General features: G+C 51.1%; 1 protein-coding gene across 1 annotated transcript in view; it reads left to right on the top strand.

Annotated features, from left to right (window-relative positions):
- The window catches only part of LOC144826369 (uncharacterized), a 377712-nt gene that overhangs the window by 347382 nt on the left and 12825 nt on the right, over positions 1-17505 (top strand). Inside the window, exon 16 of the mRNA XM_078684697.1 lies at positions 6007-6105. Coding sequence (XP_078540823.1) covers positions 6007-6105 — 99 coding nt within the window. The remainder of the gene's footprint in view (positions 1-6006; positions 6106-17505) is intronic.

Here is a 17505-nt window from a genome sequence, read left to right as displayed (position 1 = left end):
GCTAAATAGCGCCCGCAATCGCAGCGAAAATGCAATTGCGGGTGCAATTTACGGAATTGGCATTCAAGAACAAAATAGCGAATTCGCTAACACATAATAGCGAATACGCTAACACATAATAGCGATTACGCTATAATAGTCGCAGATTCCCGGTAGTCGAGCATTAGCGATACGGAAATAGCGACCAACCACGGAATCTGCGAAATAAATAGCGAAACGCAATATATTCTCAATCGGCATTCATGAAAAATCTACAATTGCGAAAACCCCCAAAATCGCAGTTTGCGCGGCGCAAATTAAGGACAACTCAAAGCAGGTGGTAACCATAAAAGCCATGAATAAGTAAAATTTGAAAAACCGTTGGCCAATCACCAACAGGTTCAGGCCTGACCAATCACACATAAGGACATTCAGCAGCAGCATTAGGCGTTCCACAATGCCAGGAATGTGCATGGTGGTGAGGCGGCGAAGGCTACAGCGAGCAGCACGGAGGAGACGCATGAGGCAGGAAAGGATTTACCGGCAGCGGGTCACCTTGCTGGGCCAAACCAGAGAACAGATATTTGCTAAATACAGGCTGAATGGGGAAATGATCATCTGGCTGATACATGAACTTGACCCCCTCATGCAGCACCCAACAAGGCGAAACAATTCGGTGCCTACACATGTGCAGGTATTGTGTAGCCTGCACCTCCTGGCCTCCGGGAGTTTCCAGGGCATAGTAGCGGCTGCTGGGGGGATATCCCAGCCCACCATGTCACGCTGCCTCCACACTTTCGTTGACGCCATGCTCACCCAGCTCCACCGTCACATCACATTTCCCACGAGCCAACAGGAATTGGACTTGACAAAACTACAATTTTACAATGTAGCCCATTTTCCCCATGTCCTCGGCTGCATAGACTGTACCCACGTCGCCATCTGCCCACCAGCTGCCACGGAGTATATGTTCCGCAACAGAAAGTCCTACCACTCCCTCAACATACAGATGGTCTGCAATGCCAAGACCATCATCACTGACATTGTCCCCCAGTACCCAGGGAGTACCCATGACTCCTTTATCTTCAGGCACAGCGGACTCCACACACGACTGCTCAGGGGAGAGTTTGGGGAAGGACACCTACTTGGTAAGTACACTTTGTCGACAATGTCACATTGCTATGAAGTAACTGCGCTGCACAGGCAATCAACATCTGCTCCTCTCATTCAGGTGACAGTGGCTACGCCCTACGGGAATACCTCCTGACCCCTTACCTCAACCCTGCCACACCTCAGCAACGGCGCTACAATGTTGCGCACATCCGGACAAGGAACTGTATAGAAAGGACATTTGGCCTGCTCAAGAGCAGGTTCCGTATACTGCACAAGACAGGTGGGGCCATGTATTACAGTCCTGCTGTGTGCTGCCGCATTGTGGCTGTCTGTGCAATGCTTCATAACATTGCAACCAAGCGCCGGATACCTGTTGACATCTCAGGCAGTGAATCAGAAGGGGACGACCGGCCACCAGCACATGCGCACCATGCACGCGGGGAGAACCCAGCTGAAGGCCACAGACGTCGCAACCACATCACAGAGAACAATTTCTAGCCCACCCTCTTCCCTCACCCCACAAATCACAATTGCATGCAAAATGTAATGATTACACAACGCTAATGTGTGCTGCAAAATAAATATATTTGTTTCATTCACAAAAAAAAAGGTAATCAGTACAACTATTTACTACTAACAGTATTCCTTCATACTGCAGTGTCAAAGGACAGGGCAGGCTTATTGTCAGCCTGTGCCAGTGATTGTCTGAAAGAGTCAATTGCACCTCCTGCGCGTTATGCCCAAGCGCCTCTGAGGCTCTTCCTCTTCCGGGGCACCTGTACCTGGCGTTGCCCTGGTGCTGCGCCTAAGTGGCGGGACTAGTGTGGCAGATTGGCTGCTGATGCTGGAAGCCCCCTCACTGCCATCGTCACCCGCTACAGTGGCAGGTAGAGCAGGAGGGTGTAGTGCCGTAACCGCCGTGGTGAGGTGCTCCAGGACCCTGGTGATGTCCTCACAGCACTGTACAAGTTGGTGCTGCTGTGTAAGTGACCGCCGCGACAACTGTGAGGTGGCATTTGCAGCCACATAATTGGACCTGCTGTAGGAGGACAGCCGGCTCATGAGCTGGTGGTGGCGCCGGCTTGCTGCACTGCGCTGCTTAATCATCGCAGCAGTGTTGGCCTCCATGGCTGCAGTCATGCGGCCCATGGCCGCCGTCATGCGGTCCATGCGGTCTCCCACTCCGGCCACATTGCGCCCAATCTTGTGTAGCTGGAGCTGAATGGCACCTTGCTGCTGTGACTGGCGCTGATGGATCCTCAACATGTGTCTTTCGACGCTCAAACAGGCATGTCTCTGTCCATTGCCCCTCCTGCTGATTGCAGCAGTGGTGTGATGGCGAGACCTCCCACGCCTGCTCTGCTGGCCTGTCACTGTGGCTGGCCGCTGTGTTGGCGCTGTCGCAGGCCCAGATGTCGTAGCACCAGCTGCAGGTGGTGTCACAGCAGGCGTTGCTGGTGCGGCAGGGACTGGAGGCACATTAGTGGCGTGCCTGGCTTTGGCTGTGGGTGGTCTGCCAGATGCAGGGGGTACAACGGTGGGGGTCCTGGCTTTGGCTGTGGGTGGTCCGCCAGATGCAGGGGGTACAACGGTGGGGGTCCTGGCTTTGGCTGTGGGTGGTCCGCCAGATGCGGGGGGTACAACGGTGGGGGTCCTGGCTTTGGCTGTGGGTGGTCCGCCAGATGCAGGGGCCACAACGGTGGGGGGCCTGGCTGCTGGTGTTGTTGCAGCGGCAGGGGCTGGTGCCTGGGTTTGCGGTTGAAAATCCTCCTCCTGTGCCTCCTCATCTATTTGCAGCCTTTCGCTGTCGCTGCTTTCTGCGCCACCTGTGAGGGTAAGTGGATACTCATTAGTTGCATGTGACTGTCAGACGTGCTGATGTTACATGCATGCTGGGTGACATTCCCTGGATGGCTGTGGATTTGCGTACTTTGGAACCTGTCTGGCTGCATTGTGGTACTACTACATTGTGGACAAACTACATCTCCCACAATGCTTCAGGGCATTTCCTGATGCGCAACAAAGGCATGACTAAGGGACATTATGTGAGCCTATTTGGTCAGGGACGGTCATAGGGGACAGGGTCGCAGTCGCATGCCACTTACCTTGGGTGTCTTGGGTGGGGCGGAGTCCAGAAGTGTGACGCCAACGCACGCCTCCCTCTCAAGGGTGTTCTCCACCTGGTCCTCCAAGGGTGTGTTGGGAGGGACTGTAGGTCCGCCACTTCCAGTGCCCGATGACTCTCCAAGGCGCTCCGCCACCCTCTCCTTGGCACGACCTCGGAGGTCATACCAACGTTTCTTGAGCTCCTCCAGTGACCTATCGGCCACACCCACGGAGTTCACACTGGAGGCTATTCCCAGCCAGATCCTCCTTTTGTCTTGCTCCGGGACCTTCCTGGAGTTTATCCCAAAGAGTCTGTCGTGGTTGGCCACCACCCCTTCAATCAAATTTTCGAGCTCCTGCTCAGAAAACTTTAGCTTCCTCTTCCGCCCTGTGCTGTTGCTGGGGCCAGGAACAGGTTCCTCTGACATGGCAGCAGAGTAGTAGCAAATTCGCAATCACCAGAATAGCTGCTGCTTTCCAACTTGCTCCCTCGAGGTCTGCCTCACTGTGGTGAATGGGGGTGGGAACTGCCTGCTTCCTGGTTGTGATGTCATCACTGTGCTCGAAAAGCGACTTCCCGTTTTCCCGATCGCGCGTGATTGCGATTCGCATTCCCGACGCACGTGATTGCGAGTCGCATTCCCGACGCACGTGATTGCGAGTCGCATTCCCGACGCAGGTAGCCGGAAATAGCGATTATTCTGCGATTATCGTTAGTCGCTAACGGATTTTGCGCCCGTGTGCGAGTCGCTTTTTTTTCCGGTAATCTTCATGAATTCAGATTTGCGAGTTCTCAATAGCGGTTCGCATTTTATCGCTATTTGAGACTCGCAAATCCCGTTTTTCATGAATCAGGCTGCTAGTCACTATATTTGCAATTTGCATGAATCAACGGGACCTTCCTGTTTGGTACCCTATTGCTTTACGTTGCACAAGATGTTATGTATATGTGATTTACCTGCATTTATCTGTTGTATAATTAACCTCACTTATTGTAAAGCGCTCGGATATCCGCAAGGGTCTTGTTCGCGCTCAATTAAACTTTCAAAATAAATCAAATAAATACCTTCCTTCACTGTATCAGCACTCTGATGTTTACTTTAACTGATTATAATTCAGCTCGCATGTTCATATTTGCTATACGTATCTGATCACCAATAATGTTTACCTGTATTCTACCCTAGTAAGTGTGCCTGTGTGTCTTGGTGCCCACCCATTGTGCCCTTCTAGGATGCCATGCTTTTCCCTTCTCACCATTGTGCCCTTCTGGGGTGCCATGCTCTTCCCTTCTCACCATCGTGCCCTTCTAGGATGCCATGCTCTTCCTTTCTCACCATCATGCCCTTCTGGGGTGCCCTGCTCTTCCCTTCTCACCCATCGTGCCCTTCTCGGGTGCCATGCTCTTCCTTCTCACCCATCGTGCCCTTCTCGGGTGCCATGCTCTTCCTTCTCACCCATCGTGCCCTTCTCGGGTGCCATGCTCTTCCTTTCTCACCATCATGCCCTTCTGGGGTGCCCTGCTCTTCCCTTCTCACCCATCGTGCCCTTCTCGGATGCCATGCTATTCCCTTCTCACCATCATGCCCTTCTAGGGTGCCATGCTCTTCCCTTCTCACCCATTGTGTCCGACTAGGGTGCCTTGCTCTTCCCTTCTCACCATCATGTCCTTCTAGGGTGCCAAGCTCTTCCCTTCTCACCCATTGTGCCCTTCTAGGGTGCCATGCTCTTCCCTTCTCACCCATCGTGCCCTTCTAGGGTGCCATGCTCTCCCCTTCTCACCATCGTGCCCTTTTGGGGTGCCATGCTCTTCCCTTCTCACCATCGTACCTTTCTAGGGTGCCATGCTCTTCCCTTCTGACCATCGTGCCCTTCTGGGATGCCATGCTCTTCCCTTCTGACCATCGTGCCCTTCTGGGATGCCATGCTCTTCCTTTCTGACCATCGTGCCCTTCAGGGGTGCAATGCCCTTCCCATCTCACCCATCATGCCCTTCTCGGGAGCCATGCTCTTCCTTCTCATCCATCGTGCCCTTCTGGGGTGCCCTCTTCCCTTCTCACCTATTGTGCCCTTGTAGGGTGCCCTGCTCTTCCCTTCTCACCCATCGTGCCCTTCTAGGGTGCCATGCTCTTCCCTTCTGACCATTGTGTCCTTCTCGGGTGCCATGCTCTTCCTTCTCACCCATCATGCCCTTCTTGGGTGCCAAGCTCTTCTCTTCTTACCCATCGTGCCCTTCTGGGGTGCCACGCTCTTCCCTTCTCACCCATTGTGTCCGACTAGGGTGCCTTGCTCTTCCCTTCTCACCATCATGTCCTTCTAGGGTGCCAAGCTCTTCCCTTCTCACTCATTGTGCCCTTCTAGGGTGCCATGCTCTTCCCTTCTCATCCATCGTGCCCTTCTCGGGTGCCCTCCTCTTCCCTTCTCACCATTGTGCTCTTTTAGGGTGCCCTGTTTTTCCGTTCTCACCATCGAGCCCTTCTGGGGTGGCCTGCTCTCCCTACTCACCATCGTGCCCTTCTGGGGTGCCCTGCTCTTCCTTTCACACCCATCTTGCCCTTCTGGGGTGCCCTGCTCTTCCCTACTCACCATTGTGCCCTTCTGGGGTACCATGCTCTTCCCTACTCACCATTGTGCCCTTTTAGAGTGCAATCCTCTTCCCCTCCCACAATCGTGCCCTTCTAGGGTGCCCTGCTCTTTCCTTCTCACCCATTGTGCCATTCTCGGGTGCCCTCCTCTTCCCTTCTCTCCCTTGTGCTCTTCTAGGGTGCCATGCTCTTCCTTTCTCACCATTGTGCCCTCTCTCTCCCACAGGGTTGACAGTGTGAAGCTGAAGATGTCCCCCCAGGATGGGCAAGGGATCATCCTCTCGGCGGGCCAGGATGGAGTGGTGAAGTACTGGGACCTGACAGAGTAAGTTCAACTGCAAACCCCACACTGGAACAGTATTGAGTGCCACTGTTAGACTCACTTGTGCCACCACAGAACCCGGATAGGGTATAATACTAGCTGCTACTGGTACAATTGTGTGCCACAACAGAGCCTGGGTATGGTACAGTATTAAGTGCCACTGTTAGACTCACTTGTGCCACAACACAGCCTGGGCATGGTACAGTATTCAGTGCCACTGTTAGACTCACGTGTGCCACAACAGAGCCTAGGTATGGTACAGTATTCAGTGCCGCTGTTAGACTCACTTGTGCCACAACACATCCTGGGCATGGTACAGTATTCAGTGCCACTGTTAGACTCACGTGTGCCACAACAGAGCCTAGGTATGGTACACTATTCAGTGCCACTGTCAGACTCACTTGTGCCACAACACAGCCTGGGTATGGTACGTATTCAGTGCCACTGTTAGACTCACTTGTGCCACAACAGAGCCTGGGTATGATACAGTATTCAGTGCCACTGTTAGACTCACTTGTGCCACAACAGAGCCTGGGCATGGTACAGTATTCAGTGCCACTGTTAGACTCACTTGTGCCTCTACAGAGCCTGGGTATGGTACAGTATTCAGTGCCACTGTTAGACTCACTTGTGCCATAACAGAACCTGGGCATGGTACGGTACTGGGTGGCACTGTTAGACTCACTTGTGCCACAGAAGGTCCCAGGTATGGAACAGGACTTGAAGCAACAGTCAGAATCACGTGCGCCACTACAGAACCTGGGTATGGTACAGTACTTGGTGCTACAGCTAGACTCGTGTGTTCCTTACGGAGCTCAATGTGGTACAGTACTAGCTGCCACTGTTACACTACCTGGCTGTTCAATCAATAATATGCTCACTATTGTTTCTGCCTGTTGTCCGTAGAGCCGAGACACCCTCGGGTATTTGAGCGCTTTATAAATCTCAAAAATAAATAAATACACTCACTTGTGCCACTACAGAGCCTGGTTATGGTACAGAACTTGGTGCCACTTTTAGGCTTGGGCGCCACTACAAACTCTATGTATGGTACAGTACTTGGTGCTACAGTTAGACTCACTAGTACCAGATATGGTACTTGTTGGACTTGGCCCTTCTGGCAGGTTCACCCCTAAACTTTTTGCTTTTAATGGTGACCTGGTGATGGTGATTTTTGGGTTCTGCGCACTTTCACTGTGTCCCAGTGGAAAGTGTGTGCGCACTCTGAGTGCGTGGAGTAAGGTTGGCCTGCCCTCCCATAGGAATGCATGGGGAATGTCTGTGTCCCTGGTAGTTCCTGATGCGTGGGGTGTGCAGGCTCGAGTCTGGTATGTGCGGACTCGTGTGATTGAATGCTGCGAAATGATGTATGCGGCGTGTATGTGTCCAGTGTGGAAGTGCCACTTCTAGACATGGCTGTGCGTGTGCTGTAAAGGTACTGGCGTGTGATTGGCTGGAGCTGGCTGGGATGCCAGGCTCCATGAGTCATGATGGGTCTGCCCGGTGGTGAGTGTGGAGATTAGCATGCTGATGGCTGGGGAGGAGTGCACATGGGTCCTGAATAGAGCTGGGCTTTCCCCACACAATGCTGGCTCCGCCCCCTGTGGTGCGTCTAACGACCCTAGCACCAGATATGGTACTGTACTCAGGCCATTGTTAGACTTATGTACCGATATGGAGCCCAGGTAGGATGCAGTACTGACTGCCACTCACTCGTGCCACTATGCATCCCGGATATGGTACAGTACTAGGTGCCACTGTTTGTGTGTGTCACTACCGAGCTGGGATATGGTACTGTGGAAAATTAGTGCGTTTTGGTGAACATTATCGGCGCCATCTTGCCTCTTCCCCTGATGCCACACTTTTGTCGTGCGCGCCCGCCATTTTAAAATGCCCCGATCAGAACCAACCCTTTTGCATGCCGCTGGCCCCTGACATAGCCCTTTGCCTTCGCTAAGCCTGCCCGCTGACCACCCCCCTGCTTGCACCTGCCTGGAGTCATAAACCCCTCTTCGGCGCTGCTCTGCCCCCGGCCCTCATCCTGTTCCCAGCGCGACACCTCCCTGCTTTCCTTTCATGATCTCCGGCCCTTAGATGCAAACCCCCTTTTTCCCCGTGTGCCCGTTTTGTCCTCCCCGTTCCCAGGCCGACACCCAGCTCTGCCGATACCACCCTCGCCCCTCCCCGTGCAATAGAAAGCTTCCCCCCATCAAAGAAGTCCCCGGGTTGATCAAAGCCCCCACCCCATGAGATCCAATCAAACCCCCCACATTCTGTGACTCGGCGGATTATCCAGCTGCGCGATGCTCATCACCTGTTGTGATTAGGGTGGGGATTTCAACTGTAAATGTGTGTGGGAACGGGCCCCAAAGGGGGATTCCGGGTATGTCTTTCCGTATATCAAAGCTTTGTCACATATATGTAAACTGCAATAAAACCATAAAACACTGTATATAAGGGGCCAGGCCTCAAACGTAAGTTAGAGCACCTCTGAACGATACCTTCTGTCCGTTTCGTTGTGTTCTCCTCCGGAGAGAATAAAAACCTTGTTTCCTGCCTTCCAGTCTCCAGCGCCTGCCTCTTCATTGTTTTAAATAACTAGAGGGTCACAGAGGCAATACCGCCGGGCAAATATCGATTGTCCCCGACCCGATTGAAACTGTTTTTACAATTGGCGTCCCAAGCGTGGGGCCCATCAGCGACTCGTGGATCCAGTGGGAGAGGTCCCGACGACAGAGTGAACGACTGCAACGATCGGGAGAGCTCTTGCCCAATAGACCCTCGTCTGGCAGCCGATCATCCGAACTTCACTAGTTCCGAACAGACCTCTCTCGAGTGATCTACGGTCCTGACTGGGAACCATCAGGAGTGCCGTGAGAAATACGAGAAAAAGAGGACGATCGGGCGCTGGATTCGGAAGACAAGAAACTGTCCACATGGTCCGGGTAAGGTCGTGTTGCCACGACTAGTTGCGAAATTTGTCTTGATTGCTTGATTGTTCAAAATACTAGTATTGCCTTGTTTATTTTTATTTAGAGATTCACTGTCTGCAAACGGAGAAGCAACAGGCTCTCTCTCCCTTTGCAAGCAGTGGAGGATAAGTAGGGTAGCAGCCGTGCTTGTTCTTTTTCTCCCCCACTCAATAATTGCTTGAAACTGAACTGTTGTTCACAAACTATTGTTTCCTGGAGATTCTCTGTCTGCAAGCAGGGAAGAGACCATCCTTTTTGCAGATAGTGAAAAGGGTAGGTGACGCAGATCTTTGCGGTCCTACTCATTCTCCCCATTGTTATTTTGTTGGTCTATTGGTTTTTTTGGGATCCATGAGGTATTCACTGCCTGCAAACAACGTAGAATAGAAATATTCTGTCTAGTCTTTGCACCTAGTGATAAGATAGGCAGTGCTGACTTTTTAGTCCCTCGTTACGAGCCGTCATGTCTGTCTTCTCCCCATTGATAAATAGCCTGTTTAGCCCGGACCGGGTGTTAGAGGTGGACCATATGGCTCCACTAGAAGGCACCCCTAATAAGGACATGTTCATAAACTATGGGTTAGTTACCATAGCTTATAATAAATTATGGCACAGGTATACCGAAGATAGCCAAGACAAACAGTGGCCACTGGCAGGATCCTTCGACCTTGATAAAATAGAAACTTTAGAAATAGCCCTTCGAAATAATAAGACGACGCCAATTATGCTCGACAGTCTCGGTATGTGGCGCAGAGAGGCTACGAAACGACAGAGAAAAGACGAGGATAAACCAAGTAGGGAAATATACCGACAGGACAACCCCAGGACACCGCTACCCACAACTTACCCCCCGACACTATACCAAGGACGACCAGACTTAGGGTCAGACCAATGCGCTTTTTGTAGGTATGTCGGACACTGGAAAGCCCAATGCCCGACTCTACTGAGCGTGAGTAGGAGCAGAGGACCGACAGGAACGACAGACCGACAGTACGAGAAAAGGCGCGAGACAGAGAAGAACCCGACTTACATAGACAGGCCAGACAGAACCACCACGTTTGATTATGCCCGATGGCACAGATTTCGCCAGGAAAATCTCAGCGGCATGATCAAGTTCTCCTAGGTCGGGCAATGTCAAGACGGGAACCCAGCCTCGTTTAAAAACTTACAGACGGAAAGAGATAATTATGACCGATAACTGTTTTTATATTTGTCTTGGGTCTTTGTATGTCGTACTTGTACTGTCCCCCGTCTGAGTTCGTGTGTATGTAAATGTACAAATCTGCGTCACCCCTCTACACGTGTTTCCGTGTTACTCGACCCCTGTTAGCAGAAACTTAGCATAAAAGCAACCTGGAAAGAAAGAAATGATAAAACAAAATCCGTAGAACATTAATAAACTTGAACTTTTAATTTAACACAACAAACAAGGAATAATAACGATAAACTGTAGAAAATGAAAGTCAAACAGAACATTCGCCCCCCCCATTCTGGAACCTTCCAAAATAGGGTAGGGTTACGGCTACGCCCAACCAACGGCAACCCATATAAGGCGAGCCCCGCCGCCAACTCTTGGTCAGGAAATCTTAACGTATGGGGGAGCCGGAGGAGAGGCGGGAGCCCGCAGCCTGGGCATTTGCAGGTAGTCCCGCCACATGTCTCTTTGGCCGGCCGCAACGGGCCTGGAAAGACTAAGGTAGTCCCGCCACATGTCAAGAGGAGAGCGAGGCACCTCTTCCTTTTCTCTTCCGTCACGGCCGCAGCAGTCCTGGACGGCTGGATGTCCTGCACGTACCTCCACAACAATTTGTCCAAGTTGGGCTGGGAGGGAGAGGCGACGCGGACGAGCCTCTCCCACCTCCACCGGTAGGAGGTTTCCCAGCCCCCAGCCCGGCGCCGAACACCCCCAGTCAGGCGATGGTGCCCATACTTCCACAGCACCGGACACACCATGGTGGCACCCCAGTACTTGCGCAGCACCGAACACACAATGGTGGCACCCCAGTATTTGCGCAGCACCGAACGAACAATGGTGACGCTTGGGGAACACCGGATGTGGAGAGGCCTTCATGCAGGGCGATGAAAAGGAGCGGCATGGAGTGCACCGGGAGAAGGAGACGATGTGAACGAGTCTCCCTCGCCCCCCCCAGGTGGGGGCATCACAGCTGCACCCCAGCTGAACGTCCCGCTCTCACAAAACAGGGACCTCTTCACTTCACTCCAAAGGGTCTCTTCCATTCTTGCAAACTCAACGAGAGTGGCCCCTGCAGGGCCTCAAAATGGCGTCTGGATCCGCTGGAAGGCGGGCCCCGGCCACTAGAGTAACTTTGGCCAGCCATACAACTCGAACATTTGTCCCATGGAGCACGAGCCCCCATCTCCGACAGCATCTCCGCAGCCTTGAAGATCATGCAAAGGTCCCCGGCGGAGCCTTCGGCCTTAGCAGGTTTCCGGTAAGGGACGGCTGCTTCGATCGCCAACGAAACAAACATGACATTGCCACTCCTTCTGTTAGCATGAATTCTAGAACCGCCGAAAAGGACTCTGGTCCAAACTGCCAGTAATGGAAACATTTCCCCCTGATGCTGCTTCCGGACTGTGCCGGCCCCGCCCAAAATGGCGCTGGTATCAATCGGAACCTACGAACACCTCGTGGTGTTCCTTCGCACTAATATAAACTTGATGTTCTGAGATTTTTGTGATCCTTTGTACACTTGGCTAGAAAAGACAAGGAGAGCTCACTCGACGAACAGTATGAAAAGATCCCCGTTACAAACATTGATTACGAATATACAATGTATTATATTTTTATAACTGATGTAAACCTCATTTACGATACATGCGTACGGTATGTATATAGGAAATCTGATTACAACTGTTATGATTATGTTTCTAAATTATGAAAATATATGCCCCCGAACCCCCGGCCAATTAATAGACGTTTTAGTCTCTTACAAATGAATGAGTAAAACTTTCCGATGTTTTTACTGTTGCAAACGACACCCCCCACTGTACGCACTTTAGCCATTGCCACGACCGACCAAATACGACCACACCCTCCTAATCCATATGCTGAAATGAATTTGCAAATTAAAGTCTTTGAAACTATGGACGGGTATTGCATGTTTTATTTTAAAACAATATGGGATGGGTAGGAAAGTTCTTTTTCTGTGCACCCTACTCTGCTCTCTCTTTAAGGTTAAAGGAAGATGGTTGCCCGGCCTTGGAGGACGGATCGGATCGACAACCCGACGCTCCGCATTAAAAGTACGCGACTGACTCATGAACCCTCGCGTAGAGGAAGACCGTGACTTCCAAGGATGGGTAAAACGAATGGTGTAAATGAGGGAATGTAAAAGGAGGGTGAAATGAAATAATGTAAATATTGTAAAGTACAACGTTCCGAAGTAGCAGGGACCCAAGAACCGAAGAACTTTAGAACGCCACGGCGTCGAAAGAGGTTTAAGGATCCCGATAGTAAGATATACCCTTTGACTAGATACCTCGCACTAGGCACCTCTGGTTTCCTTTTTATGTTTCCCCGCACACGCCCTACATGAACACACTACCCCCCCTCGACTCCGAAAACCATATCCCCGGGGACCCTGCCCCAAGGAGGAAAAGACGAGTAAGAGGTAAGTAAAGGACTTATGAATCCATGTATTTGAATGCGCGCGAATGCTGTCTCCCCCACCCCCCCTCTTTTCCTCCCTCTGCAGGTTACGTCAGAAATTACAGCCGAGGTGTGGCGAAGATCTGAGACCTTGCCATGTCCAAATACACGAAACGGACTAGCGCCGCAGGGTAGTGCCCAAGCACGCCTGCAAACTACTCACGTATCGAACAAGCCCGAAAAATTAGCACAACCTGATAAAAAGTGACCACCCTTAAACCAGACCGGAAGAATGAACCCATGTCACGTATGATGCGAAACTGTGAGGGAATGTGTGTGTGTGTGTGACTGAAGCATTGACCCAACTGGTCAAAGGACCGAGAATGCGAGAAAGTGCGACAAAATGGTACCTCCTTTTTCTTCTTTCCTTTTCCCAAAGCACGTCCCCTCTACCCTGTCTAATGCTCAAACTGCATGATTACAAGATTCTAACGTGGACTCGTGAATACCCTTTACTGTGTAATGCACTAAATAGCCTTTCTTGAATGCACTGCCGCTCTCTCCGTTGCACGTGCACTATTTAGCCTGCCGTTGCACACTCTCTCTCTCTCTCTCTCTCTCTCTCTCTCTCTCTCTCTCTCTCTCTCTCTCTCTCTCTCTCTCTCTCTCTCTCTCTCTCTCTCTCTCTCTCTCTCTTTTTGCACTACCACTCTCCCGAGTGGTTAGCCCCGAAATTGGCAGATCGCCACCCCTAGCACACCACCTAATTGGCTTCAAATACCGTCAGTATTTGCACAAACATTTGTCTTTAATGCAATCACCCTGAGGCCGCGTCATTACCTCTCCTTTTCCGCTAGAAGTCAATAAACCCAGGTTGGGCCGTAAGGGAAAGGACAGGTAAGACAACAGAGGTTCCCTAATCTGGCCCGAAATAAGGGAACTACATGTCAACGGCTCCTATAGTATAAAACAAGGACCTCAGAATACGCGACCCTCCCCTCCCCGAATCGTCGCAATACCGAAACCAGAAAAACGATCACCCCCGTTGCCTCCCCTGTCTATGTCCCTGGTTGTCTCCCATAAAACCCCTGTCCTTCCTAGTTAAGTAACCGGGCTGTAAAAGGCTACGTAGGACCCAGAATGATGTTTTACAAGGTTAACAGACTAGAGCAAGGTAAAGAAATCGTCAAAATGAACCTCGCAGTAGCTGAAAAACAGGATGCGCCGATAGAAAGGAAATGTTTAGCCATGTTCGTCTCTCAGCAAAATACCTGTGTAGTACCATGTTGACGACTCACTGTACCCTTTTGTAAATGTGAAACTCTAGAGAACGGCATATCTTTGCCAGATTTGTCTCCCGAAGGTGGGTTACCATCAGATGAACCGTCATGCCTGTAATAAATGATTATGAAGGAAGGTCATAGTAAATCCAGCAGGTCCGCCACCGGTCATTCATATGCCAGTTGTGAACGTTAAAAATGACGGACATTTTCATTCTTTGCCTGGAGCTGGGAGAGAAATAGACTTTTTTGATTATCTTCATCCGAAAATTTTCTAAAAAACTGTCTTTTCAAACTTGTTTAAGGGTACTGCTGTTGGAGGAGAGAAGGACCGGATGTGGGAGCACGAGGCCCGACTACAGACTAAGGGACACCTGCGACATTAGCCAAGGCGAGACCACGACTGAAAAGAGCTGCAGGACGAGGCACTGTTTTCGACAGCATGAAAAGAAAGGGTCGACCTGATGCCCCTGCTCGACGTCCAGTGCCTGTCGACAAGTCCCCGCTCTCCGAATTCCGTCACACGCCCGCCTATTTGAAGTCTCTCGTTCCCCTAGTTTGTTCCTAATTTGGCCTTGCTCCATCCCCCTTTTTCCTCTGACCTACCCTATGGACTGTCTTGAACGCTCTTCTTCCATCGGAACTTTCTGACAATCACCTCAAAGGACACGGGGCGAAAAGGACCTTTCCGACCAGAAACGCGAGGAAAGGGTCGTGCCCTGCAACGCAGAACTTAGAACAGAGCCGGACTTGTAGCTCCACCGCCGGTGCTCAACAGCGCCAACGAAAGATCACAAAGAACAATGAGAACTCGTAAACTTCGAACATTTGACATCCTCAAACCACCGTTTTTTTCTACGCCTCATTTCTCTCCCAGCCACCATTGTATTGATCCTGCTCCAATCCGAATCCGAAATATGTATTAACCTGCCAGTTTATGTTATGATATGTACTTGCTGCTCGCCGTTTTTGTATTTCATTCCTATGACTTTCCTGCTGAACAAATTTATCAAAGTTCATCAAATAGGTGCACCTCCTAAAAACTAGAAACCTCAAAATGTATTGTTTACAACTCTTTATCTTGGGTTTCCTACCGTTTTTCTCTCTCATGCTTACCACAATAGACCCGAGTAGAAAATGAACCAACAAGATGTCTTGAATATGTTAAAGGAGGGACTGTGGAAAATTAGTGCGTTTTGGTGAACATTATCTGCGCCATCTTGCCTCTTCCCCTGATGCCACACTTTTGTCGTGCGCGCCCGCCATTTTAAAATGCCCCGATCAGAACCAACCCTTTTGCATGCCGCTGGCCCCTGACATAGCCCTTTGCCTTCGCTAAGCCTGCCCGCTGACCACCCCCCTGCTTGCACCTGCCTGGAGTCATAAACCCCTCTTCGGCGCTGCTCTGCCCCCGGCCCTCATCCTGTTCCCAGCGCGACACCTCCCTGCTTTCCTTTCATGATCTCCGGCCCTTAGATGCAAACCCCCTTTTTCCCCGTGTGCCCGTTTTGTCCTCCCCGTTCCCAGGCCGACACCCAGCTCTGCCGATACCACCCTCGCCCCTCCCCGTGCAATAGAAAGCTTCCCCCCATCAAAGAAGTCCCCGGGTTGATCAAAGCCCCCACCCCATGAGATCCAATCAAACCCCCCACATTCTGTGACTCGGCGGATTATCCAGCTGCGCGATGCTCATCACCTGTTGTGATTAGGGTGGGGATTTCAACTGTAAATGTGTGTGGGAACGGGCCCCAAAGGGGGATTCCGGGTATGTCTTTCCGTATATCAAAGCTTTGTCACATATATGTAAACTGCAATAAAACCATAAAACACTGTATATAAGGGGCCAGGCCTCAAACGTAAGTTAGAGCACCTCTGAACGATACCTTCTGTCCGTTTCGTTGTGTTCTCCTCCGGAGAGAATAAAAACCTTGTTTCCTGCCTTCCAGTCTCCAGCGCCTGCCTCTTCATTGTTTTAAATAACTAGAGGGTCACAGAGGCAATACCGCCGGGCAAATATCGATTGTCCCCGACCCGATTGAAACTGTTTTTACAGTACAATACTGGGCGTCACTGCTAAACTCACGAGTCCCACTATAAATCATCAGATATGGGACAGTACAAGGTGCCATTACAGTCGTGATACTACAGAGCCTGGGTCTGGTACAGTACTGGTGCCACTACAGAGCCTCAACTATGGTGATGGGTTTGGTACAATAGTGGGTTCCACTGTTTGCATGTGCCACTGCAGATCTGGGATCTGGTACCTTAGTGGCCACTGCATGAGTTCTTATTTGCCAATGTATAGACTGATCTGGTAGAGGCTTCTAGTCACAGATTTCTTACTTTAGAATTATCCCCAGGCATCAGACTGGTTCTGGAATTTATTTGTGAGCAGTACCCCTGTGCGCCAGGAGGTGGCATCATACAGCTCTGCATGGCGCTGTCTGCATCGTCTACACTGTATGTGATGTGCTAGGTGCCTGTCTAGGTTCCACCCCAGCGCACTGACGTTAATTCTTTTGTTTCAACTACAGTCAGCCCAGATCCGGAGAGAGCTGCCCAAAGTTTTTTTTTTTGACTGACCCTTTTTCAACTTTTGTGGAAACCATTTTGATATTCTTTCTCCTGATGTGGCAGCGATGTCTACTAGGGAAGTGACTTCAAGCCCTGTGCCACTGTTAAATGTAAAAATTTAAATGTAAATGTAGTGCTTATATAGCGCACGTATCACCCCCGAAGGGGTCTCAAGGCGCTGTACACATACCGCTGTGGAATCCTTCCTGGCGTTTCCCTGTGAAGTGCCCACTCCTGGGCATCCACAAGGTGAAGCCAGGTATCCAGCGCTGCTGGGGCCGTTGTGGAGATTAAGCGAGCTATTGCCCAGAGTCGCAGAGTTTGTCCCATGATTAGAATAGGCACCGAGGCGAGAATTATCAGGTCTGGGGAAATTGAGCCCAAGACCCGCCGAGGCGGGAACTGAACCCTGGTCCCGGCCAGACTACTGCATCAGGGTCTGCCGCTCTAACCATTGAGCCACACTTACTGTCAGCTGCCAGCAAAGGACCACATCTTGTTTGCCTCTGCTGCCTCTAGCATGACCTCAACATGAAGACCTGCGTCAACTGCCATGCCATGATCCCCAAGGCCTTGAGTGAGCAGTCCCTCGAGCTCCTTGCCACTCGAAGTGCGAGGCCCTGCCAATCTCAATCTTAGTTTAGTAGAGGAAGGTCCTGGAATCGTTCACAGTCGTAGTCATCCAAACTAGTCCCTCAAAAATAAAAAGGGTAAGAACTCGAAAAGGTCTTCAACTTCACCCTGTCTGGTGAAGTCATCCGACAAGACAAGGGAGTGTTGCCATTTGAGGCCTGGCTCAATAGTTGAACTTGTGCCTGGGCCAGCTCCGTGCCTCTCCGAGTTTCCAGGAGCCAGAGTGACCCCGACAAACTCTGCAGATTTTATGAGGCCATGCACCTCATATTTGGATGGCCCTCCCTGCTGGTTCACCTTCACGGCCCGTGGGTATGGGAGGGGCCCCTGC

Source organism: Lissotriton helveticus, chromosome 3_2 (assembly GCF_964261635.1).
Source record: "Lissotriton helveticus chromosome 3_2, aLisHel1.1, whole genome shotgun sequence".
Lineage (NCBI taxonomy): Eukaryota > Metazoa > Chordata > Amphibia > Caudata > Salamandridae > Lissotriton > Lissotriton helveticus.
This window is presented reverse-complemented; position numbering and strand designations above follow the sequence as displayed.